Here is a 27,961-nt window from a genome sequence, read left to right on the forward strand (position 1 = left end):
AAACAGTGCTGGGTTTAGGAAAACTTTCTCAAGAATGATTTGCTAGACTTTGGGTGGGTTTGTTAGACCATGCTCTAGTATGACTTTGAAAAGGCACACAGGATGACACAGTATAGTTTTCTTATTTCCGGGTTTTTGATCATTTTTCTTAACACAAAGTGGGGAAAGTGTTGATAATCATTGGATCTGGGTAATGAATACTTGGTGATTAATCTTTTCTATTTTTTGTATGCTTGCACAGCATCTTAGTTCTCTGACCAGGGACTGGGAATTGAACCTGGGGCCATGGCAGTGAAAGTATTGAGTCTTAACCACTGAACCGCCAGGGAATTCCCTAGGATGGACTTAATGAAAAATAGTAGAAGCCATGAGATTAAGTGCTAATAAGAAAAAGTGAAGAGTTAAAATTGGACATATTTAAGAATGAAACAAAAATGTTCCTATTGCAGATGATGTCACTGGACAACAGGAATAAAAAGACCAAGAAGATCCAAGAATGAATTCACCCCACTCTATGTGAGGCATCCCGAAAGAGGATTTTGCATTGAAACAGAAAGTAATTCTGGGACTTGCCTAGTGGCACAGTGGATAAGAATCCATTTGCCAATGCAGAGGTCACAGGTTTGATCCAACCCGCCCTCCTATCCTTTCCTTCCTCCCCACAAATTTAGTTCACTCTGTGTGGAGGACTTGGTCAACCTCAGTACTATTGCTATTATTCATCCATCCATTTAACAAACTTGTACTGAGTCTCTACTTTGTGCTGGTGCCATGCTGTGTGCCTTGGACACAGCAGGAGGAAGACAAAGTCCTGACATCATGAGGGTTATGGTCCAGTGGGGAGGGAAGAATGATAAATCAAAAAAAGAAACACTTAATATTAGGTCAGAGGGTGGTACTTGCAGCACAAATATAGTACAAAATAGGGAGTGGCCCCAAGAAGTGTGTTACTTCATACACAGTGGTGTGTGTGTAAACTCTCCCAACAAGGAGAGGACAGCAAGCTTCATGGAGACAGGGGAAGCAGAGTCTCAGAGAACATAGCCAGGCAAAGGCCCAAAGAGAAATGAGCTTCCATGATGTTAAGAGCAGCCAGAATGGGCATGTTGACAGATAATAACAATGGTGACCAGCTACAATTTCAGGGTTTTCCAACCCCGTGCCCCCTTTTATTATAGTTATAACTTTACACTATAAACATTAAATGTAAACTTGTAAAAATACAAATAACCAAAATTCTATGTGAAAGACTGATATGCAAAATAGAAAAACTTACATATTCTAATATATAATCATATAGTACATATTATATATCATATAAAATAAAAATTTTAATTGTAATATGAATATACAATAATAGATATTGCAGTATACTATATTATATACAATGTTATAGTATATTATATGCAATATAAAATTATAACTAATGTACAAATATAATTATATATATTTATCATCTAATTTCTAATAAATAATCTTTTATCAAACATAATTTATCATACAGTAAAACATAATGCTTCTGAGATTCATTCATGTTGGAGCTTGTGTCTTAACTCAGCTTTTTTATGGCCGAGTAGTATTCCACTGCATAGATGTACCATACTGTATTTAGTTATTCACCCATTGATGGACATTTAGGTTGTTTCCAATCTTTTGGTGATTATGAATGCAGTTCCTATGGACATTCAAGTACATACGTTAATTTCTCATTTCTCTATGGTAAAAACCTAGATGTGGGATTGCTGGGTCATAGGATAAGTACATAGTTACCTGTATAAGAACTTGTGAAACTTTTGTCCATAGTGGATATACTACTCGGTATCATTCCTGCAGCAATACATGAAAGTGTCTATTGCTCTCCATTCTTGCCAACTTTTGGTACTATGTTATTTATTCACTGCCATTCTAATAAGCACGTAATGGTATGTCATCATGGTTTTTATTTGCATTTTCCTGATGACTAAATTATGTCCAGTGTCTTTTCATCATCATACTTTCATTTGTATCTCATACAACCATATGGATGAATCCCAGATATATTAAATGAAAGAAGTCAAACTCAAAAGGAGATACATACTTACATGTTTATATGGATACACACACATTCGTGACATGTGAAAAAGGCAAAACTATAGAAACAGGAAACAGGTAAGCAATATCGAGGGGTTGGGAGTAGATAGATTGATCAAAAAGGGATAGGACCTTTCTACCATGTGTAAAATAGCTAGTGGGAACCTGCTGTATTGCACAGGGAGTTCAGCCTGGTGCTCTGTGATGATCTAGAGGGGTGAGCTGAGGTGATGAGAGGGAGGGGCTATATGTATACATACCAGCTGATGCAGGTTGTTGTACAGCAGAAACACAATATTGTAAAGCAATTATACTCCACTTAAAAAAAGAACATTTAAGAAAGAAATACTCATAATTTTTTAAAGGGATAGGGAGGAATTTAGGGTAGTGAAGAAACAGTTTTCTTGATTGTAGTGTTGACTCCTTGATTGTATGCTGCATTTGTCAAAACTCTCAGAACTGTACACTTTTAAGAATGACTATTACTGTGTGTAAATGATACCTCAGTAAATCTAACTTTTAAAAATACCTCAGTACTATAACATTGGGCTTCCCAAGTAGCTCAGCTGGTAAAGAATCCACCTGCATTGTAGGAGACTCCAGTTTGATTCCTGGGCCGGGAAAATCCTCTGGAGAAGCGATAGGCTACCCTCTCTAGTATTCTTGGGCTTCCCTGGTGGCTCAGACAGTAAAGAATCTGCCTGCAATGTGGGAGACCTGGGTTCAGTCCCTGGGTTAGGAAGATCCCCTGGAGGAGGGCATGGCAACCCAGTCCAGTATTCTTGCCTGGAGAATCCCCATGGACAGAGGAGCCTGCTGGGTTATAGTCCATGGGGTCACAAAGAGCCAGACAGGACTGAGCAACTAAGCACAGCACAGCAGCACTATGATACTATGTTACAGTAAATATAAAAGAGAAATAGTTGAAAGTAATTTATAAAATAACATACATTTCCTTCTGTGAGGTTTGGGTACAGCCATTCAGAGGTTGGTCTTGTGTCCATTTATAACTGGTAATATTATTAACAACAGGGACACTCTCATTGGTCTCCACTAGCTCTGCTCCCCTCATGTGAACCATATTAAATCCCTTCATCTTCCGTAAATCTATTTTACAGGTGAAGCAATCAAGGCTCAGGGGAGGTTACTGGGTATCAGGGTTGGCACCAGGATTTTAATCCATGTTGACAGCTTTAGCTATTTTGCTTGCATCACTCCTCATGCAGTAAGTCGGTATCTCAGTATGTGATCTCCTGGGGCCCCCAGATCCTCCCCAGTCTACTCCAGGCCAACAAGTCCCTGGACAGTGTGTATGAGGCTAGTACTCTCTCCTCATCCCTTCTCCATCCCCACAGGGTTCCTGTCCATGCAAACAGTAGGGACTTGGAGAAGCAATGCTGGGGGACTTGCAGGAGCCACACTAAGTGGCCTGATGAAGCAATGTAAGCAACAGGGAACCAGTGGACACTATGTTACTGGGGGCAAATAGGGAAATAGGTATTACCAGGATTTAATGGAAGAGTCCACAGATACTGTATTAGTGGGCAATGGTCATCAAAAGACTTTGTACGGGTTGTTAATGGGGGTCCTACAGAGATGGATAATGTGAAGTCTATGATGTCTTATCAGTCACTGCCCTTACCTGGGGATAGGGAAGCAGATGAACAGAACACACCAATGTTCAGAGAGTATTGGGGGCATCACCACATACTGTGTTAGGGATGATTACAAACACTGCTGTGTGAGGTAATGGAAGACTGTCACCATCACTATGGGGGACAATTAATGGAGGGAAACAAAAGCCATCCGGATAGAGGTGTCATGAAAGAATCAGGAGATAATATTAAAAGTTGGATTTGGTGAGGTATACTATGGTTTCCTACTCTGAGAATTGTTGTAAGAGGTCATCAGTCATGATTTAGGTGAAAATGGGAATAAATCAGGAGTATGGAGGTTACCAGACTGTTTCACAAACGGGGCAAAGTAATATACATTATGCTGGGGGTTAACTGGAAGATGTAATGAGGAAGCTCTACAGACATTATTTCCTGGAATTAGTTAAGAGGTGACACAGTGATGGAATAAGGTAAAAGGAGGATAATGGTGTCCAGACATTGTGGATTAAGAAGGGGATGATGGCAAGATCTCCAGACACTCTCCTGAGGAGTTAGCAAACACTGTCCCCAGTTGGGGGATAATGCTGGGTCACAAAACATTTAGTGAAGCCCCAGAAGCGATACTGGATGCAGTAAAAGGGGGTAGTGGGTCACCGGATATTGTTCTAAGATAGTGGGTTCAGTTACTGTGAAGCAGTGAGATAAAGAAGATCTAATCATTAAGGTAATGGGATATGCCACTAATCACTGCCCAATTTGATTATTGGAGATTATATGAGAATCCTTAGTCCTGCTCCCTCAACTAGGTTCTATCCCCATTCTCAGTCCCCATGCTGCTATTCACAAAGGTGAGAACAATTCTGTACCAGCTATTGCCCTCCTCACTGACCTGGAGGAACCATTCTGCTGGTTCCAGTTTGGCCACCCAACAGCTGATCATTCAATCAGAACCTCTGCATGCATTTGTGAGGCCACTGCTGCCCTAGTCTTAGGCTGCCCACCTGACTTCCAAGGAAAGGCAACCCCTCTCTCTGCTTTTGGTCTCTCCATATTAGCAGCTTTGGGCAGACCTGTCAGAGCATGATAAGCAGGTCTGTACATCAGCTTATGAGGTAGGCAAGGCCCTATCAAATTGCAACTGGGGTAGGGCAGGGTTGTGAATGCTTGGACAGAATGAGCATGCTCTTTTGTGATCACTTTGGAGCTGACTGAGGTATTTTAGAATCACTGAAGGGAATCTTGAAATATCAAGTATCTATGTGGGACTGATTTCCTGTGCCTCAGTTCTCTTTTGCTTATATGGGTTGGCATCAGACCAAAAGGTTTACAATGATGTTACAACTTTTGGGACAGGAAGGAAGGACCGAGGTTGAAAAAACCTGCTGTGTATTAGGTAAGTTGGTTCTTCCTATCAGCATCTTATGCTGCAATATAGAAAGCACCGGACTTCCCAGGTGGCTCAGTGGTAAAGAAAATGCCTGCTAATGCAGGAGACACAGGAGATGGGAGTTCGATCACTGGGTTGGGAAGATGCCCTGGAGAAGGAAATGGCAACCCCTTCCAGTATTCTTGCCGGAAAAAAAGTCTCATGGACAGAGGAACCTGGTGGGCTACAGTCCATGGGGTCACAAAGACTTGGCCATGACTGAGTGACTGAGCACAGCACACACATAGAAAGCATCAAAGGGAAATCGTGAGAAGAGCAGGGTCAACACTCTATAATGTGCATTCATGGAAGGACTGCTGTATGTTAGGCATGGGTCTAAGTTCACTATGGTGAACAAAATGGGAAAAAAAACATTCTAGAATGGGAACCATAGACAAACAAGTGAAAAATACAGGGTACTGTGGAGTGTTATGTGTTATGTTAAGTGTTATGGAGAATGATAAAGGAGGAAGAGGAAAGGGATGGAATTTTAAGTCAGACAGGCAGGGAAAGCCTCTGCAAAGAGATGCTGCTAGATGAAAGACATGAAGGAGTAAAGCACACAGATATAATGAGGAACTGTGCTCTTTGAAGAGGACACTGTAAATGCAAAGGCCCTGAGGCAGGACCTAATTTGATGGGTTGAGGGACATGGGGGAAAAGGTCCTTGTGGAGTGTATAGAATGAAGATGGATAGAAAGAAGACAGTGAAGGTAATGTTGAGGTTTGTTTTTATGAGTTAGTGGTTCGTTACTGTCATTATAAAGGGCAAGTCATTAAGGAAGGCAAATGAGCTGGAAGAACTATGACAGCAAATGGGAGACTGAGGTGAAGAGTTGACTGAGATGACCTGAGCATTCTTATGTCAGAAGCTTTCCTGAAGGTAATGGGAATTTACAGGACATTATGCTGCAGGGTAATTAAGGGTCAGTAAGTCTGGGAGATAAGGGTAGTCACCAGACACGGTGTTTAGCATGAATGGGCAGTCATAATGCAGTTATAGCAGTCAGAAGACAATGTGCTGTATGGGAGTTGAAGACATCTACTGATAGCTAACGAGGGGTGCTAGAGGATAACAGGGCAGTCAACTGTATACAAAAATAATTTTTCATTGTGGCATGCCTTTCTTGATAAAAATATGCAATAGGGAATTGGATAGACAAGACCATGTTAGATTCAGCAGAAGAATGTCACCCAAAATTCTGTTAGACAATGTGTTCTGCAACAAACACCTCACAGAACTCAGGGCTTATTATTATCATATATATTATGTTGTTCTACCATTCAACTTACTGGCATGTTACCTATTCCACAGTAAACAGGGTTATCATTAACATGACTTCACATAATGTTTCCAGTGCAGAATTTGGTAACAGTGTTCCATTACAGTTTTCATGAGAAAAATTCACTGATGTACCAAGTTGACAAAGTTCCTTCTCAGTATAAATGCCTTAGGGTTTACTGAGGCTGGTGACAATGTGGAAAAGGGCCTCTCTTTCAGGGCCCTTTCAGAAGTCCTCTTCTGTATACTAATATGTGACATTCTGATGGAGCATATCTACTTAAGAAAATATGCATATTTTCTGCTGCACAAATTTCATAATATAAAATCAGATCTGATCTCACTGAGGTTTCTCTCAGACTGTTTATCTCAAGTATGAATACTCTGATGCACATTGAGCACTGACTTCTGAACGAAGCCTTTCCCACAGATGACACACTTATAGGGTTTATCTCCAGTGTGTGTTGTCTGGTGTTTATTCAAATTTGACCTGTCAGTGAAGGCCTTTCCACACTCTGTGCACACATAAGGCTTCTCTCCTGTATGAATTCGCTGATGCACTTGGAGCTGTGATTTCTTAGTAAATGATTTACCACAATCACCACATTCATAAGGTTTCTCTCCAGTATGAATCCTATGGTGTATAATCAGTTCTGACTTTTGTCTGAAGGTCTTTCCACATTCAGAACAGATGTAGGGCTTCTCTCCAGTATGAGTTTTCTGGTGTTTACTGAGATTTGACCTGCCACTAAAGGCTTTCCCACATACAGCACACACATATGGTTTTTCTCCTGTGTGAATTGGTTGATGCACCAGGAGCTGAGATTTGGAGGTGAAGGATTTCCCACAATCACTGCATTCATAAGGTTTCTCCCCAGTATGAATTCTCTGATGAGTAATAAAGTTTGACTTCCGGATGAAAGCTCTCCCACACTCAGTACACACGTAGGGCTTCTCTCCTGTATGAATTTTCTGATGCACAATGAGTATTGACTTCTGGTTGAAGGCTTTCCCACATTCATGGCATTCATACTGCCTCTCTCCAGTGTGAATTTTCTGGTGAATATTGAGGTGTGACTTCTGAGTGAAGGCTTTTCCACATGTACTGCATTCATAAGGTTTCTCCCCAGTATGAATTCTCTGATGTGTAATCAAGTCTGATCTTTGAGTGAAGGCCTTGCCACATTTAGGACACATATAGGATTTCTCTCCTGTATGAGTTTTCTGATGTGTAATGAGATTTGATCTGTTAGTGAATGCCTTCCCACATTTAGTGCACATATAGGGTTTCTCTCCTGTGTGAATTCGTTTATGCACGTGGAGTTGTGACTTGGAAGTAAAGGATTTCCCACAGTGACCACATTTATAAGGTTTCTCTCCTGTATGAATTATTTGATGTGCTATCAAGTGTGCCTTCTGGATGAAGGCTAGACCACATTTCATGCATATATATGATTTTTCTCCTGTATGAATTCTGTGGTGCACTGTGAGTGCAGACTTCTGAGTGAAGGCTTTTCCACAATCACTACATTCATAAGGTTTTTCTCCGGTGTGAATTCTCTGATGTATAATCAACTCTGACCTGTAGGTAAACGCCTTACCACATTCAGTACATATGGAAGATTTCTCTCTAATTTGAACCTTCTTATGTGTACTGAGGTTGGAATTACTGTTGAAAACCTTTCCATATTCGCTGCACATAGACAGTTTCATTCTTGTGTGAGTTCGTTGATGTACCTGCAGCTGTGACTTGGAAATGAAGGACTTCCCACAGTTAGTGCATTTATATGGTTTTTCTCCAGTGTGAATTCTTCGGTGCGCAATCAAGTGGGTCTTCTGGATGAAAGCCTGTCCACATTCAATACATATATAGGATCTCTCACCTGTATGAATTTTCTGATGCATCTTGAGTGTGGACTTCTGTATGAATGCTTTCCCACAGTCACTGCACTCATGGTGTCTCTCTCCAGTATGAATTTTCTGATGTATACTAAGATCTGAGTTATAAGAGAAGCCTTTCCCACATTCACTGCATTCACAGAGTTTTTCTCCAGTATGAATTCTCTGATGCCTGAAAAGAGAAGATACTTGGAAAAAGGCTTTCCCACATTCACTGCACTTATAGGGCTTCTCTCGAGTATGAGTTCTCTGATGTGTGATGAATTCTGGCTTCTGTACAAAAGCCTTCCCACAGTCAATACATACATAGAGTTTTTCTCCTGTATGAACTTTCAGATGTACCTTGAGTTGTGGCTTCTGAGTGAAGGTATTTCCAAACTCAGGACATTCATAAGATTTCACCCCAGTATGAATTTTCTGATGTTGAGAGGGTGGTTGTTTATAGCTGAGAATTTTTCCACATTGATTATGGTCCTGTAATTTCTCTCCTCTTGGAGTACACTCTTGTTTAGTATAGGAGGAAATTTTACTATATTCAGTAATCTTATTAATGTTCTTTGATCCACTGTTTCTATTATGATTGCATAAATCTAAATTATAGCTTAAAGCACTTCCAAATAAGTCACATTGATGATAAGGTCTCTTTGGGGAAGGAATGTTTCGGCTCACATGAATTATTTTTCTTATGCCCTTATATGCATAATCCCTCTGTATTGTCAAAACTTTCTTGATGAAAGTCACATTTCTTAAAGATCTGTTTTCTCTCTGATGATAGCTCTCTATCTGGTCACCAATCTGCCACAATTCTTCTAGAATAAAATACAACAACACGTCATTTGTAGCATCACCTTCCCTCTCAACATAGAAAGTTTTTGAGGTTTGAAACCCAAAGTCTCCTTCTCAAAGGAGAATGATTTTAGCTCAAAGAACAGCTAGCAAAGGCAAGATGAGAGGCTCATATGGTTCATCCAAGTTGAACACAATGAAAAGAGTGATGAAGGTGAATCAATGACTTAGTAGACTTGGTGACAGGGGTGATAGGAAACACTGTGGGATAGAATTCAGTTTATTTAGAGAATAAACTTTATGAACTCAATTCACTATGTCCAGAAGTGAAAAAAGGGCAAAGAACAAGATATACAGCACAATAACATTTATATAAATTGATAATACATACCCCAAGTCATTTTAAACTTTAAAAGATGATGTATGAACTGAAAAATACCTTTCTATCATATGAAACAATTGCTTGTGATGGGAAGTGAGATGAGTATGGGCAAAAGAAGAAAAAAGGAATAAATAGAAAAAAAAAATTATAGACAATCCTTAACTCATACTGATGATGATAGTGCATCCTAAATGAAGACATGATCAAACTCAAACCTCATCTTGTGAAGTACAGAAATAAAGCAATTTCAAAAATCAGTCAGCCAGGCAGAGAGTCCTTAGTCAGTATGATGTCTCAAGTAATTTTGGAAGGAAAAGTCAGAAAGATACTCCTAACAGTTAAGTGACAGCCCTAAGTAATCAGTTGGATGAAAGGCATAGGGAATGGGAAAGTGAGAAATCTTAAGTCAGTGACTATGGAGAAAACGAAGAGAGCATGACTGGAGATAAAGTTTAGAACCATCTCACAATAAGAAATGAGAGAGGCACTCCAGTATTCTTGCCTGGAAAAATCCATGGACAGAGGAGTCTGGCGGGCTGAAGTCCATGGGATTACATGACTGAGCATGTGTGCACAAGGGTGGAGGGGGATGGGTTGGTAGCAATCAACTGGTAGAACTGAAAAAAAAAAAAGAAGAAATGAGAGAGGACAAGCAGGAGTGGGAGTGTGTGACACATAGTAAGTTTTAAAGAAGCAAATCCACAAACAGCTGAATACATAAAGAGTGAATCTCAGACAATGGGAAAGCAGAAAGAAAAGAGAAAGCATAACCAAGAAAAAAAGAAAATATTTATTGAGGCAGATTGGCATGTGATCCAGAGGCCAAAAAGCCAAGGGAGAAGATAGTTAGAATTGACAAAGGCATTTATGTAGAAGGCAGTTAGTTATTTGAGAGGCCAATGTCAAAGGCTCTCAAGAAATAAAAAAAAAAGAAAAAACCAGAACCTTCCAGAGAGTCATACTAACAGCAATTCAAAGATGCCAGCCTTTCTCAAGATGGCTGAGATTTACTCCCCTGTGTCCCATCAGTCTGGGTCACTCTCACTCACCTGGACAGCTCTGATATGGGCCCTCACCTTGCAATGCCCATGGCTCCTTTCCTTGTTCCAACATGAAAACCTCGGTTTCAGGAACTTGATATCCTGTTCATGAGAAATGATAAAAGGTCTTGCTTGCTTGTGCCTGTGCTCAGTCATGTCTGACCCTTTGCAACCTCATGGACTGTAGCCCACGAGACTCCTCTGTCCATGGGATTCTCCAGGCAATAATACTGGAGTAAGTTGCCATTCCCTTCTCCAGGGGATCTTCCCAACCCAGGGATCAAACCAGGGTCTCCTGATTGCAGGCAGATTCTTTACCGTCTAAGCCACCAGGGAAGCCCACCATAAAGTATACACAAATCTATTCTAAAAAGTTAAAATTTATCAAAATTTATGCACACAAAAACTTATAACTGTACATGGCAACATCTGCAGTCCAGAGAAATGCAGACAAATGTAAAGATGCAGTAGTAAATTATAATTGCATAAACTGTAGTACATACTGTACTGCTGTAATAATTTTGTAGCTACCTCCTATTGCTATTCCAGTAAGTTTAAGTGCTGTGATTATCCACTTAAAATACCCTAATCATCACTTCATGAGCAATCCCTCTCTCCAGTAAATTGCACATAGCACTACAAATTAATCTCCCTGGGTTGTCATGTAGTTTTTCATGTTCACTCAATACCATAAACCTTGAATATCATGGAAGCCATACTAAGTGCTATTATAAGAAAAAGTTGAATTGCTTAAGGTCCAGCTAATTGTGTTTCAGTCCATGGGGTCACAAAGAGTTGGACACAACTGAGTGACTAAACTGAACTGAATTGTGTTTCTGAGCCCAATCAATAAAGTCTTGTTGTTCAATGAGGCTTTGTTTTTCAGGAAACTAACCATGTATCTCTGAGAACAAAGGAGAGTTAATCCTTGAACAGCAGAGCTTTGAACTGCATGGGTCCACTCACATGGATTTTATTGAAAATATTTTCCAAGCTAAAGCTGTGGTTGCCAGCCATTTCAAGATAAACAAACTCAGTATAAAAACCATTCTAAAAAGAGAAAACGAAATTCATAAAGCATTGCTGTAGCTAAACCAGAAGATACAAAAACCTTGCACTTTTTAAGAAATACTTTTTTATCTTCTATTAAAAGTGGAGTTTTGGGCTTCCCTGCATAGGAAGTGGCTCAAGGGTAAAGAATTTGCCAGCCAGTGCAAGAGACACAGGTTCAATTGCTGATCCTGGAAGATCCCACATGCTGTGGAGCAAATGAGTCTGTGTGCCACAAAAACTATTGAGCCTGTGCTCCAAAGCCTGGGAGCCACAACTACTGAACCCATGTGCTGCAACTACTGATGCCCTCTGCAACAAGAGAAGCCATCACAATGAGAAGTCTGCATACTGCAACGAGAGTAGCCCCAGCTCACTGCAACTAGGGAAAAGCCTGCACAGCAACAAAGACCCAGCACAGCCAAAAATAAATTTTTTTTAATGTAGTTTTTATTTTGGTTCAGAATTGCTGTAAGAGAAGTATATCTAGAAACTCTAATACTATTTGAGAAAAAGCAAAGTAATTATATGATAAATTAAAGCAAAAGGAAGGTGAAGGGCCTAAAGAGAGAGGATATAATCCCAGTAAAGGATGGTTTGATAAATTGAGAAAGAGGTTTGGCTTTTAAAAAACATAACAGGACAAGCGGCTTCTGTTGACCAAAAGGGAACACATGAGTTCCTAGATGCCTTTAAGAAAATCATTGAGGAGAAAGGATATTTGCTTGAACCAGTTTTTAATGCAGATTAAAGTGCTCTATTCTGGGGCGGGGGCGGGGGGGAAGCCACCAAAGACAAAGAAGTAAGCACCAGGAATTAAGATAGGAACTAAAATCCTAACTAATTCCCTTGTTTTGTGCAAGTGCAGTTGAGTTTATGATCAGGACAACACTTTACTATAAAGTTGCTAACACCCGAGCCTTGAAGGGAAAAGATAAACATCAGCCGCCAGTCTTTTGGCTGTAAAACAGGAAGGCCTGAACAGCAAGAAACTTCTTTCTGGATTGGTTCCACTGATGCTTGTCCCTTAAGTTAGGATGTACCTCGCCAGTATGGGACTGCCTTTTAAAGTTCTTTTGATATTGGACAATGTCACTGGCCACCCAGAACCCCATGAGTTCAATACCAAAGGTGATAAAGTGGTCTACTAATGTAGCCTCTAGATCAGGGGGTCACAAGGATCATTAAAGCTTATTACACATGATAGTCCTCAGAAAGGAATGTCAATGCTATGTAGAGAACCCTGACAAACATCAGGAAAGGCTGGAAGGATTACACCACTGAAGATGCCATTCTTGTTATAGAAAAAGCTATAAAAGTCATCAAGCCTGAACCATAAATTCCTGCCAGAGAAACTGTGTCCAGATGCTGTGCATAACTTTACAGGATTTACGGTCAAACCAATCAGGGAAATCATGAAAGACATTGAGAATAAGGCAAAAAAAGTGGAGGTGAAAGTGTGAAGGATTTGAAGATATGGATCTTGGAGAAATTCAAGAGTTAATAGACATCACACCACAGGCTTGGTAAATGTGAGGGCTTTCGAAATCAGTGCCAGATGATAGGAAACAGACAAAATAAGCAGCTCCAGAGAACAAACTGACATGAGACAGTTTAGCAGATGGGTTCCACTTACTTAAGACTGTTTCTGACTTCTCTTACCACATGGACCTTTCTATGATATGGGCACCGAAACTAAAGCAAACGGTGGAAGAAGGATTGGTATGGTATAGAAGCATTTTTAGAGAAACGAAAAAGCGAAAAAGACAAGTTATGATGTATTTCCGTAAAGTTACACTGAGTGTGTCTGCTTCTCCAGCCTCAACTCTTCTACCTCCCCCACTTCTGTTGCCTCTGCCACCTCTGAGACAGCAAAACCAATTTATTTTCTTCCTCCTTCTAAGCCCACTTAATGTGAAGATGATGAAGATGAACACTTTTATGATAATCTACTTCCATCTAAAAAGCAGTAAATACTCATCGTTCTATACAGTTAATAAACTTATCTGTTGTATATGCATGTGTCTTCCTGTGAAAATCTATTGATAAGAATTATATGAGGAGTTTTAGTTTCATCATCATCATTGTCTAAGTATTCATCATGTAAAGCGTCATGCATAAGACCTATACTGAGGTTGACAGACTATTCTTACATAGGCATAAGGTGAGTGATATTTAACATAAAATTAATAATGTGTTAGTTTTTTTACTGTTTTATAACTTTGCTTTCCAAGAACTGCATTACTGTAAGTGCCTCTTTGGTAACTGTTTTCTCTAGCTTACTTTAAGAATACAATATATAATACATACAAAATATACATTGACTATGTTATTGGTAACATAAATAAAATAGGTATATAACAGAAATAAAATAAATAAAACTATAATAAAATAAATAACATAAATAAAATAGGTAACATAAACCCAATAGGTAGGGATTCTCAGGTGGCTCAGACAGTAAAGAATCTGCCTGCAATGCAGGAGACCAAGGTTCGACCCCAGAAGATTCCCTGGAGAAGGGAATGGCAACCCACTCCAGTATTCTTGTCTGGAGAATTCCATGGACCGAGGAGTCTAGCAGGCTGCAGTCCATGGGGTCACAAAGAATTGGACACAACTGAGGGACTAACACTTTCACATGTTACTGGTAAGTCTTCCAGTCAGCAGTAGGCTATTAGTAGTTAAGTGTTTGGAAAGTCAAAAGTTATATGTAAATTTTCAACTGCGCAAGGGGTCTGCGCCCCAACCCCTGTGTTGTTCAAGAGTCAACTATAATATTCACAGTGTCCAAAAGGGAAAAAGAATTCTGGACAAATAAGGGCAAAACCATCACATAAGTCAGATGTCTCATAGCATTCAGCACCTGAGAATAAGAACACTCTCAGTGAGACCTTCCCTCAGACACCCAGTTGACTGTGCTTACCTATTGAGAGCAAGTGGCTATAGGTCTCCAGCATCACATCCCGGTACAGGTTTTTCTGATCAAGATCCAATTGCTGCCACTCCTCTCTGCTGAAATCTACAGCCACGTCACTGAAGGACACTGATCCCTGTAAGGGCACATTCCTGTTCAGCATGTATACTTAGCTTTGAAGGATGGAGACACTTTAGGAATATAGAACTTGAGTTTTGTAGTTATTAGTTTACCTCTTTTTTTTAAAGCCTCACCCCCTTCATTTCCCTAAAAATTTATTATGAAATTTTATACAGAAAATGTAAAAGAATTATATAGGTAAAACCTATATAACCACTTATAATCTATCACTAACATGTTACTCTACTTGCTTTTACCACATATTTACCCATCCATCAATCCATCTTACTTTTCTGTGCATTTCAAAAACTATAGGTGCCAGTATACTTCCTTCTAAATACTTCAAAAATGCAAATCATTAAGTAGAATATGACATGTTTTTATCATTTTTTTAAGGTAAGCCTTACATACAGTGAAATGTACAAATCCTCAGAGTACCATTTGAAGTTCTGACAAATGCATATATTTGTGTAATCCAGGAACATTTAAAAAATAATATTTCATATAGAGTGTGCATGTGTGTGTGCTAAGTCACTTCAGTCTATACAGAGTGTATATTAAATATCTAGTTCTACATAATATTTTATGGAAGAAAGAAGTCCAGTAAAGAATTTCTGTTATTGTTCTATACTATGATCAGTCAATTACTCACTTTTCAAAACTGAAGATTGAAATAGGCTCTCTTGTAGTTTTCCAGCAACTGGATGAATAACCTAAAATATAATTTCTGAGCAATTTAGGCCAACCCACTATGCTAGTCCTGGAAACACAAAAATGAATGACTTATGTTTCTAACCTTCTAGCAACTTAAAAGACTTGGAAAATAAACAAGACCTATTTTTTTTTTAAAAAAGAAAGTTACAAATTCACTAAAGGGTTAAAAAGTAAATCTCCATGTAGAAAACACTGAGGTCCCCAAAAAGGAAAAATACATTTTACATGGGGGTTTAAGTTTACATTAATTGAGGAATTTAAGTTAGAAGATGAGAAGTATAAAACAGAATGGGAAGGGGGGGTGAGGGAGGTCATTTCCCAGAAAAGACAAAACCAAAGGTGTGCATATAGGAAAATACACGATGAATTTGGAGAACAGCAAATAGCTCTGTGTAAATGAAGAGAAGTCCATATGACATGCCAGGAAGGTGGTTATGGGAAAAACAGTTTGCTCATAGAACAAGTATGAATTTTCCACTTTAAGTAAAGGTAATTAAGCTAATCAGATTTATATTAAAATTTTTTTGTATTGCAGAATAACCAAATAAATGATGAGGCACAGTTCCTTACAAAATGCTTTCTGGCTAATTAATGAAGAAGTTAGGATAGAATCAGAATAACATCATTTTATAATTTGTAATGAAATAACAGATTTAGACAATAATCATTAAAGGTTGCTCAACTGTTTCATGTGAAAGGCTGAAGTTTAAAATGAATGAATGAGCTAAGAACATCTGCAATGAATCAACAATTTTAACATCATAAAAAAAGATAACCAGGTATTATGTGCCTCCTGATATAATAAATAAAGAAAAATACAACCTGAAACTCATTAAGCCTCTAGATCCAACAAATTATTCGTACGTAAGGCTTCCTTGGTGCCTCAGGGGCAAAGAATCCGCCTGCAATGCAGGAGATGGGGGGCAGGGTTCACTCCCTGGGTTGGGAAGATTCCCTGGAGAAGGAAACGGCAACCCACTCCAACATTCTTGTACAAGGAAATCCCATGGACAGAGGAACCTGACAGGCTATAATCCATGGGGTCGCAGAGAGTCAGACACAACTTAGTGACTAAACAACAACAATGTGAAGTATAGAGGAAAATGTTCAACAATATCAAGACTAAAACATAAGCTAACTCCAGAAGGCAGCAAATGACCTGTTTTTTCAAAAAATAAATCACAAAAGAAAAAAATATGGAGGGGAATCTTTTTTTTTTTTTTAATTTTAATAGTTTTTAATGAAAGCTGTAGACAAGATGACTTTATTCCTGCATCTTCTCAATTGTTTCTTTTTTATATTTGCCCTTCTCCTTTCCTACTTGGTGAGATTTGGCTTTACCTTCGAGGATCTTTTTGTGGTCTTTGGCCAGTGTTAGTCTGGTGATAACCACCTTGCTGGGGTGAATGCCTACATGGACAGCTGTGCCATTAACCTTCTCCTGCTGCACTCGTTCAATGTAGATGATGTGTTTCTTCCTGTAAACCTGGACTACTTTGCCAATTTGCTGCCCTTTGTAGTGAGTGCCCTCACACAACCTGAACTTCATCATCCTTTCGGATGGGCATGGATCGAACGCTGTACTTCTGTCTTAGCTTTTTAGAAAGAGGAGAAGACATAATTTTCCTGCAAACGTGGGAAGACGCACTGAAATGCCTTTTTCGATTCTTGCTTAGGTCAGAAGTCATAAAGGGACTGAACTTCATCTGGCTGCTGGTGCTTCAGTGATGGCCACAGAAGGGAAGAGGGGAATCTTTTCTTTATTAAAAGAGACTAAGAGAATGCCCCGGCAGTTCAATGGTTGGAAGCTGGAGCTTTCACTGCGGAGATCCTGGGTTCAGTGCTCCCCAACTCCCCCCCGCCAAAAAAAAGAGACTTTAGAGTTATACTAACCAAGTGCAATTTATGGACCTTGTTTGGCTCTTAATTAAAGCAAACCAACATTAAAAAGATATATGGCATGTCTGTATGTATGTCTGTGTGCATGCTCAGTTGTGTCCGACTTTTTGCAACCCCATGCCCACCATGCTCCTCTGTCCATGGGATTTTCCAGGCAAGAATACTGGAGTGGGTTGCCATTTCCTCATCCAGGGGATCTTAAGAGAAATTCAAATAAAAACTGTATATTAGATGATATATAGAAATTACTGTCGCTATGTTATAGGTGTGATAATGGCTTTATGGTTACATTAAACAAAAAGGAAAAAAAGAGAATTCTCATATATTAAAAGATATACAACAAAGTATTCACGGATAAAATGGCTTTTGGAATTTAAAATAATCTGGCAGTTGGGGAGGAGGGTGACTTTAGTTAATATAAAATGACAGAATATTGATGACTACTAAAGCTGAGTGATCAGTATAATAGATACAAGGGTTCCTTATACTATTCTTTTTACTCTTGGATATGTTTACATTTTTTTTCATAATAAATTTTTTATTTTTTAAAAACATGATCTATTGCTGCTGCTGTTACTGCTAAGTCGCTTCAGTAGTGTCCGACTCTGTGCAACCCCATAGATGGCAGCCCACTAGGATCCTCTGTTCCTGGGATTCTCCATGCAAGCATACTGGAGTGGGTTGCCATTCCCTTCTCCAATGCATGAAAGTGAAAAGTGAAAGTAAAGTCACACAAAAAAAAACAAAAACATGGACTGCAGCCTACCAGGCTCCTCCATCCATGGGATTTTCCAGGCAAGAGTACTGGAGTGGGTTGCCATTGCCTTCTCTGTTAAACATGATCATTTATATTTAAAAAATCTAGTCTGGAAATGCATAATTGAAGGAATGACTTATTTCCACCTGGAGTCATAAACACTTAAAAAAGGGATTATAGGAACTTGAACATCCCACACTCAGCAAATTGCAGAAATAACAGAGAGGGTATTATCAATGCTATAGAAAAGCAAACAATATCTAATCAATATTTATAGGATATTCCAACAAAAGAAAAAATACACATTCTTTTCAAGAACCCACAGAACAATGACGAAGACAGACCATATCTTAGGCTGTGAGACAAATCTCAAAAAACTGGAAAGAACTGAAATAATGCAAAGTTGTTCTCTGAAAATAATGGAATACAATTAAAAATCAGTAACAGAAAGACAACAGAAAAATCTCCAAAGGAATTATGTTAGAAAATAGTAACAAAAACTGAAAAGTCACAAAATATCTTGAAATCAATCAACATGCTTCTAAATAAACTACAAGTCAAAGAGAAATCCTCAAAAGAAATTTAGAAAATACAGAGAACTGAAAGAAAATGAAAAATACTACATATCAACTCCTCTTATCTCTTATTACCATTAAGTGCTGTCCTTTTAAAATCTTTGTCATGCTGGGCAAAAATGGTAATGCATTATCTTCACAGTTATTTGATTACTAACTAAATCAAAATTTTTATGTTTATTGGCTGGTAAAAAATATGTAACATATCAAAATCTGTGAGATGCTGAAAGGGGAATTTATAGAAAAGGTGAAACACACAATCCAAATAAAAAATGGGTAGAGGATCTGAATAAGGCATTTTTCCAAAGAAAATATACAGATTTCCAACAGATATATGAAAACATGTTCAACATCACTAATGATCAGGGAAATACAAGTTAAATTCACAATAAGATACCACCTTACACATGTTAGAATGGCTATTATCAAAAAAACCCACCCCACAAAACAGAAACAAAAAATACCACAAGAAATAACAAGTGTTGGCGAAGAAGTGAAGAAAAGGGAATCCTTGTGTACTACAGGAAGAATGTAAACTGGTACAATCACTACAGAAAATACTATGGAAGTTCCTCAAAAGATTAGAAATATAACTGCCTTGTGAAAGTTAATAAATATCTTAAAGGTTCTCAACACAAAAAAAACATCTGTAACTACGTGTGATGAAAACTAGATTTATTGTGGTGACCATTTCACAATACACACAAAGATTGAATAATGTTGTATACATAAAACTAATGTGGGATATGTCAATTACATCAATTTTAAAAAAAGAAAAAGGAAAGGGGAACGTTCTCAAGTCAATAATCTAAATTCCTACCTCAAGAAAGTAGAAAAAGAAAAGCAAAATAAACCCAGAGCAAGCAGAAAGAAGAAAATAATAGTAAGTAAATATCAATGAAATTGAAAACAAATTTTTTTTTAAAACTAGAGAAAAATCAATAACACACAATGTATTATTTGGGGGAAAAATAAATAAAATTGCTAAATCTTGCTAACTGACCTAGTAATCAAGGATTAAAAAGATACAAATCACCAGTGTCGGAATGAAACAGGACTATGATTACAGATCTGGCAGCCATTAAAAGAAAAATAAGGGAATACAAAAATTCTATGCTGGTAAGAGTCAGCAATTTAGAAGAAATGGACCAATTCCTCAAAAACCACAAAGTACCAAAACTTACATTATGGCATAGATAAATCAATAATACCACAACCATTCAATTAAAATCAAAATTTAAAATCTCCAGGCCCAGATAGTTTTACTAGAGAGTTCTACTAAATTTTTAAAGAAGCGTTAGTCTCATTTTTACATAATCCCATTCAGAAAGTAAAGGAGGAGGAAGCCCTTCTAATTAAGTCCAACTAATTTTATGAAGTCAGTATTATTATCCTGATACCAAAATAAGACAAAGACAGTACCAAAAAGAAAACTACAGACCAGTATCTCTTTTATGAATTTAGATGTAAACATCCTAAACAAAATACTGGCAGACTGGATCCAGCAATGAATAAAAATAACTATGCACCACAATAAACTGGAATTTATGGAAGAATTCTCTGTATTATATTCTGCAATGCTCTTTGAATCTGTAATTATTTCAAAACAAATAAAAGTTGAAAAAATATATTGGAGAAAGATTATTCTCATAAGAGAACATTCTGAAATGAGCAAAACTGGAAAATAAGTCGTGAAAACCACTGCATAATTCAGGTGGGAGAATACAAGTTTCTTACTTACCTAAAGTAAGGCTGTAGTAAGGCTATAGAACAGATTGATATTAATTATTAAGGAGGTAAAATTGATACCAAGTGTGAAGATGAGATAATGGGACTCAAGTAACTCTCAGTTATCAGTTTTGTGTTGCTATAGATTCTAAGGTCACAGATGAATTTAAGGACTAGAGGTGGAGGCTGGGGGAAGAAGACAAGAATTAATAAATTTTGTACATATTGAGGTTTAGGTGATAAAACATATACAAGGAGGGATACTAGGCAGATGGATACAGAGCTAGTATGGAGATGATTCAGTTGTACTAATGTGTATAAAGCAGGTCACTGAATTCAGAGGAGGGAATAAGCATGCAGGGAGGACAGGACAGAGAAAGTATTAAAGATACTTGTGGTTTTTCATACCATGTGGCAACTAAGCTTGTGTACCACAACTACTGAAGCCTGTGTGCTCCAGGGCCTGTGCTCTGCAACAAGAGAAGCCACCACAATGAGAAGGCCACACATCACAACAACTAGAGAAAGCCCGCTGGCAGCAATGAAGCCCTAGCACAGTCAAAAATAAATAAATACAAAAAAATTTTTTTAAGGATGCTCTTAGTTTTTAATGTCTAAAATTATGATGTTTAAAAGCTATCTTTTTTGTTTCTTCATTTAACTGTCTTCAAAGATTCTAGTTTGCCTCTTTGCAATGTATTTATTCTGTTTAGGACGCTTAAAACATTATCATTTCTTTGAAACTGTCCCCTATATACTTGAAAAGGCTATATATGCTCTAATCTTTCTCTTTAATACACTTGCACATTCACAACCTACTTCACACCCAAACCCTGGCCCCTGAGCCCTATGCCATCAATAATTAAATAAGGAATCAAAAAGATGTCATATCCGTGGCTTTGACTCCACACCAAATGAGCTTCTTATAAACAATCTGTCCAGGGAAAAAGATCTCCTTACTTAAAGATAACAATAAAAATCTAACGTACAAAGACACTACAAGCAAAAAGAATGAAAGAGAAAAGAGATGTAAAGGAACATGCTAGAAATAAGCTGCCACACAATTAAACACATTCACCATGAATTCAAGGAATTCACTAAAACAAGCAACAACTTAATTAAGTAAATAGGGATATAAGAGTCCAAGGAATAAATTCTGGAAAAACAGGTTAAAAAATTGTTATTTAATTGTTACCAAAAAAATGGCAGATCTCAGTAAAGAAAGAAAAAGTAACACAGAAACAAAGTTTTCTCTGAAAGCAAAAACATTCTGTGAAAAATTGGCATTGGACAATCTCAATCTTATTAAAAGTAGTATTTTTATTTTTATTTATTTTTTAAAGTAGAATTTTAAAAATAAAAGTCATAATACCTACAAGGGAAAATATAGTAAATGGTAATTAAAGATTTGATTGGAAAGTTAATATGTTCCTAGAAATATACCCATTTCATCTGCAATTTACATTTTATTTCTTTGAGATAAATTATTTCTCTAGATTATTTTTCCCTGGAGAAAGAAATGGCATCCCACTCCAGTACTCTTGCCTGGAGAATTCCGTGGACAGAGGAGCCGGACAGGCTACAGTCCTTGGGATCACAAAGAGTCAGACACAACTGTGTGACCAACTTTCACTTAAACTTTTCACTTCAAGATTATTTTTGAGCATCGTTTTGCTGTGAATAGTTAATACATTTGACTTCTGAATCTATATTTATAATTTTCAGTTCTTTTACTATCATTGACTGGTTGGGACATGAAGGTTACGTAGTAAACAAAATGAAACAAATACCAAAAACAAGGTTGGGAATAACTTTAGGTATGATCTTTATCCAAAACCTTATTGTAAAGATCAAACTACTCCCAGAATGAATTTCCACCCACTGGCATTCCTCCTCCTCACCTCACATGAGCCGCCACGTTCCTCTGGAGCCAGGCCCAGAGATTTCTGGGGAGAGGTCCGATTAGCTGGCATAGTCATGCTGGGTCTCAACCTTTATTCTCTCAGCAAACTAAAGTTTGGTGCACATATAAACTCAAGCAGAGCCGCAGAAGAGTGGTAAGGTGAAGTCTGGAGGAAGATCTAGTCCAGAGGCTCCTGGAAAGATAATGTCCACATGGTCAGTCATCACATCAACATTCCCAGGGAACTCCAAGGTGTAGTTTCCTGAGCCAGACACCACAGAACAGTGGTTCTCAAACTTGAGTGTGCACTCGAATCACCTGGAGGGTCTGTTAAAATAGTAATACAGTTAAAAATCTGCACACTCTAACAGTTTCTGATTCAGCAGGTCTAGGATAGGGCCCATCTCAGATTATTCAGGTTGTTCTAACAAAATACCACCAACTGGGTAGCTTATAAACAACCGAAAGTTACTGCTCATAGTTCTGGAAGCTGGGAAGTCCAAGATCAAGGTGCCAGCAAGATCATGTTTTGATGAAGGCACTCTTCCTGGTTCAAAGCCAGCACCTTCTAGCTGTGTCTTCACATAGTGGGAGGGGCTAGGGAGCTCTCTTTTGTAGGGAGTTCTGGTGTCTCTTTTGTAGGGCACTAATCCCATTCACCAGGGTTCTACTTTTATGACCTAATCATTCCCCAAAGGTCCCATCTTCTAACACCATAATTTTGGGTATTTGGATTTTAACATATGAATTTGGGAGGAACAAATATTCAGATCATAGCAGGGCCCCCAAATCTGCATTTCTAACATTTCTATTAGGTGATGCTAATATTGCTGTTTCAGGAGCCATATTTTGAGAACTAGCACTGTGGAGTAGAAGCACTGTGGCTTCCCAGTTGGCTCAGTGGTAAAGAAACCACCTGCCAATGCAGGAGACACAGGTTCAATCCCTGGGTTGGGACAATTCCCTGGAGGAGAAAATGGCAACCCATTCCAGTATTCTTGCCTAGGAAATCCCATGGACAGAGGAGCCTGGTGGGCTAGAGTCTGTGTGGTCACAAAGTCAGATGCAACTGAACATACATGCACTCTGTGGAGGACAGAAAATTTAACAAATCCTGTGATAAGTTATTTATGGTAAAATATGAGGAAAAACAGGAGATACAGAGCAACAGTACTAAAGATGTGAATTGCAGCTCAGCTATTTTTTGGCTATGAGAAAATGAAGAAGTTATTCTAGCTTTAGTTTCAAAAATAAGAATGAAAGTGTCTACCTCATAGAATTATGAAAATTAAATGCGATGGTGCTTGTAAAGCACTCAACACCTCCCTGAAACAGTATGCAATAAATATCAGCAATTACCATGCACTATTAGATATTAAAACAATATAAAAACAATATAATCAAAGCAAGGAAAACAACAGACCAGACAATGATTTATGTATGTGACATTCAACTGAATGTACACAAGACATTCATTGCATAAGTGGTGTTGATGTAACTGGCCATCCACCTGGAACAAAAGAAACTAGATCCCCATCACACACTATACTTTAGATTGATTTCCAACAGGAACAAGTACTTGAAGTATACACATTTTTAAAACCTCAAAGGAAAAAAAAAACCTCAAAGAATATTAAAATAAACTTTAGGAGAATACATTTGTATAACATTCTGGTGGAGTAGAAGGGATCTTACTTATAAATATCTAACTTATAAATGAGATCTAACTTAAAAATGAGAGAAAACCCAGAAACTATAAAAGAAAAAAACAAATATTTCTGATTATACATTAAGATACACTTAAAAATGAGAGAAAACCCAGAAACTATAAAAGAAAAAACAAATATTTGATTATACATTAAGATACACCTTAAAAATTAAAATGAAGATATATATATATATATAATTTTTCAATATGTGATGACAGGTTATCCCTAATGGTAAAACAACAACAACAACAACAACAACAAAAACTAGCAATCAAATAGATTTTAAAAAAGTGATAAAGGACATGCAAATTCACAGAAAAGGAAATTTAGATGGCCGACTGCATTAGAACAATTAGATATAATTTTTTCCCTCAGAACTGTAAAAGCTTTTTTTAAAATGCTGGAAAGCATTTTGGAAAATGAGCTCTTTTATAAATTAGTGGTGGGTGCTTAAATGGCTACAGTATCTTTTGAGTTATTTAGGTACAACTATTACTAAAAATACAAATAACTGTTCCTAATAATAGTTTCAAATATACAAACCAGAAACTGGCAGAAAGAAGGGCAAGAGGACAAATAACCTTTCCAATGTGAGTTTACCTGTCTCGGTAAATAATTAAGCAGAGAAAATAATATGTAAATTAATTCGCTATGAAACAATATAATTATTAAAGAACACACATTGCTTTTCCGTAAAAGATGAATGACATCTATGGAAACTTGAAATTCAAAAAAAGACAAAAACCCCCAAACACTTAGATGTGAGCAATAAGGAAAATGCTTGTGAATGTTTAGAAAACAAGCTCATGACAGAACCCATGCTGACTCCCCAAGCCCTACCACTGACCACAGACTTCCATCACTGGGCCCAAAAATCCCAGTCACTCATCTTAAAGATACTCATCGTTGCCCAGAAGCCCATCACTGAACTCTTTGATATCAATCAAAAGACGCCACAGACCCGACCCCCTCACCACTGAAGCCGAAAACCATCATCACTAACTCCACGGACAAGCCTTCCATCACTGACCTCACAGAACTCCTAATCAAGACCAACCAAAATCACCACAGACACCTCTCGGAAGTAAGTGTGAAAAAGCTCCCCACACAAGCCGCAAAAAAAAAAAAAAAAATCCTCCGCGAGGCACTTCCGCTTCCAGTCAGACCTCTAGCACCGCCCCTTACGGACGGTTGGCAATGCGCACGCACCGAATTACTTTCACTGCCGCGTTCAGCAGGGCGAAGAGACGTTAAGAGACTTGTGCAGTTTCCCCGGGGGGCGCTGTTAGGTAGAGAACATGGCTGCACCCAATGGTGCTTCTGCGAGCGGGCCGCCATCTTGGAAGTGTGTCCATTCCGTACACCGGAGAAATAGGCCTCTGTGGGTTTTTAGAGTGAGGCAAGGGTTACTACACCTCCAGTATTCTTGCCTGGAGAATCTCATAGGAAAGGAATCTGGCGGGATACAGTCCATGCGGTCGTAAGAGTGGGTCACGACTTAGCGACTAAACAACAGCAAGGGATCGCCACAGGGACAAACACTCAGAGAGTGTAGAGAGGTCAGAATGGGAGTCCACCCCTGGATGAAACGACTTGACAGAGAAATGTTAGAATGGGCGATCCGCTGAGGAAGGGTGGTACAGCCTTTGATGCAAGAAAGCACTGGGGCAAACAGGGTTAGAAGTTAGAATACAGTCCTTAGCTCTCTGGTGGCTCAGATGGTAAATCATCTGCCTGCAATCGAACCTTAGTTAGATTTCTGGGTAGGGAAGATCCCCTGGAGAAGGGAATGGCCACCCACTCCAGTGTTGCTGCCTGGAGAATTCCATGGACAGAGGAGCCTAGTGGGCTGCAGTCCATGGGGTTGCAAAGAGTCGCACAAGACTGAGTGACTAACACAGTAAGGGCTGGTGGGGGGAATGGAGACTTGCTGCTGCTGCTGCTGCTGCTAAGTCAGTCAGTCGTGTCCTACTATGTGCGACCCCGTGGACGGCAGCCCACCAGGCTCCACCGTCCCTGGCATTCTCCAAGCAAGAACACTGGAATGGGTTGCCATTTCCTTCTCCAATGCATGAAAGTGAAAAGTGAAAGGGAAGTCGCTCAGTCTGTCTTGACTCTTTGCTACGCCATGGACTGCAAGCCTACCAGGTTCCTCCGTCCACGGGATTTTCCAGGCAAGAGTACTGGAGTGGATGGAGACTTGAATCCCCATTAATCTTCACTAGACTTCACCTTAACAACCGCAAGGAAAACAATAACAGGCAACAACAATAAAATAATAATAGTCTTTAAGATGGTCGTGCATGCATGCTAAGTCGCTTCTTTCCTGTGCGACTCTGTGTGACCCTACGGACTGCAGCCCACCAAGCTCCTCTGTTCATGGGTTTCTCTAGGCAAGAACACTGGAGCGGATTGCCATGCCCTCCTCCAGGTCAATGTGTGGCTAAAAGTACTTAAGGAAAACTACTATTTTTATTTACTTGTAAATTAAAATCTAAGTAATAACAATGTCCTTACTACATAAATGAAGCCTTAAGTCCCATCTCTGACTCCTCTGTAACTTCTCCTATATATGGAAATTCTGGAGCAGCTAACACTCTCCCTATCCCCATCCCCTGTTTTATTTTTTTGGGGGGGGGGGGGCTGTGAGTGTAAAGTCCACAAAGACACTAGTTAACAATACTGTATTATACACTTGAAAATTGCTAATAGAGTAGATCCTAAATGTTCTTAACACACACACACACACACACACAAAAGGTAATTATGTGAGGTGATGGATGTGTTAACTAACCTTATTGTGGAAATCATTTCTCAATATATCCATGTATCAAATCATCATGTTATGTGACAATTATATCTCAACAGAGTTGAAAAAATAAATTATCTCTCATCTTAACTTTAATAACCCCTATATGGTTTATTCACAGCTACATGCAATCCAAGATATCACCTTTCTTTTTTCTCCTTAATAACAGAATCCAGATTTTAATTGAAGCAGCAATGTGCCCAGTTGAAGGATTATCCTGCCTCCCTTGCATATCCTGCCTCCCATGGATATGTTCATGTGATTAAGTTTCCATCCCTGAGATGGGGGCAAAAGTGTTGTATAGTACTTTCTGTGATATCTCCTGAGAGGGCTGCTTGAAGCGAGATGACCCAAAAGAAAGATCCCCACTTCTTATCTTCTACCAGCTTCTTCTTTCTTCCTTCTTCCCAGAATGCAGATTTATTTGCTGTAGTGGCAGTAGTCTTTTCAGATCATGAGGTGACCTTGAAGATGGAAGTGTAAAAGAAAAATTGCATTGGACAAGTTAAACAGGCAAGGAAGACCTGATCGAGACTATTGCAGTAGGGCTCAAGTCTATTCATATAGGAGAGAGAGAACGAATTCAGTTCTAAATACAATAATAGGGACAGCTCAGGACAGCTAACGGGCAGGTCAAAGAAGTCAATGGATAGAAAATGACTAAGAAGGAACTTGGTTATAGATATTAAGAATTGGGGGGATTCAGCAGTCTTCTTGCTGAACTGGGTTCAGCAGGCCAAGGACAGAATGCGAAGGCCTCAGAGAGTTCTAGTTAAAAGTTTTTGGTCAAGGAGGGAGTCCTTGTCAGAGCTCCATGTTAAGATAATAGAGCGGTAAAAAAGGAGCATGCATTCTTAAGACAAGGAAAGGAAATAGGAGGTATCAAAAATTGCAAACCCCAGAAGAACAAATGAAAAAGAAATATAACTAATAAACTGATTTGGCAACAATGGAGGGATTAAAGGAAATCAACTATAAACAAAAATTAATTGCATGTCAGCAATAATCCATCAGAAAATAGAAAAGAAAAAATATTTCATTTGAGCAATTTTAAAAGTTCTAAGAAATAACTCTAAGAGGAGATTTCAGAGATTTTCATGTATAAAACTGTGAAATAAAAAAAAAAAAAAAAAACCTGTGAAATCCTAATGAAGGACCTAAAAGATCTCAACAAAGGGATATATATCCCACATTTATGGAATGGATGCTTAATATAGGAAAAATGTCAACTCTTGCCATATTTAATATAGATTCAAGGCAATTCCAATGAAAATCTCAAAAG

At 38.5% G+C, this 27,961-nt stretch overlaps 1 protein-coding gene and 1 pseudogene across 1 annotated transcript; both read right to left on the reverse strand.

Moving 5' to 3' along the window:
• Positions 1 to 689: 689 nt before the first annotated feature.
• Positions 690 to 24,980, reverse strand: ZNF585A (zinc finger protein 585A). Its single transcript, XM_065925796.1, has 5 exons — positions 24,901 to 24,980; positions 22,160 to 22,354; positions 14,475 to 14,601; positions 10,511 to 10,603; positions 690 to 9,102 (listed from the first exon to the last, which is right to left on the reverse strand). Exons 2-5 carry the CDS (start codon positions 22,235 to 22,237, stop codon positions 6,764 to 6,766), a joined length of 2,637 nt encoding a protein of 878 aa, XP_065781868.1. The 5' UTR covers positions 22,238 to 22,354; positions 24,901 to 24,980; the 3' UTR covers positions 690 to 6,763.
• LOC136161266 (large ribosomal subunit protein uL24-like) lies at positions 16,564 to 17,005 on the reverse strand (annotated as a pseudogene).
• Positions 24,981 to 27,961: the final 2,981 nt, after the last annotated feature.

The sequence above is a fragment of the Muntiacus reevesi genome, chromosome 2 (assembly GCF_963930625.1).
Source record: "Muntiacus reevesi chromosome 2, mMunRee1.1, whole genome shotgun sequence".
NCBI lineage: Eukaryota > Metazoa > Chordata > Mammalia > Artiodactyla > Cervidae > Muntiacus > Muntiacus reevesi.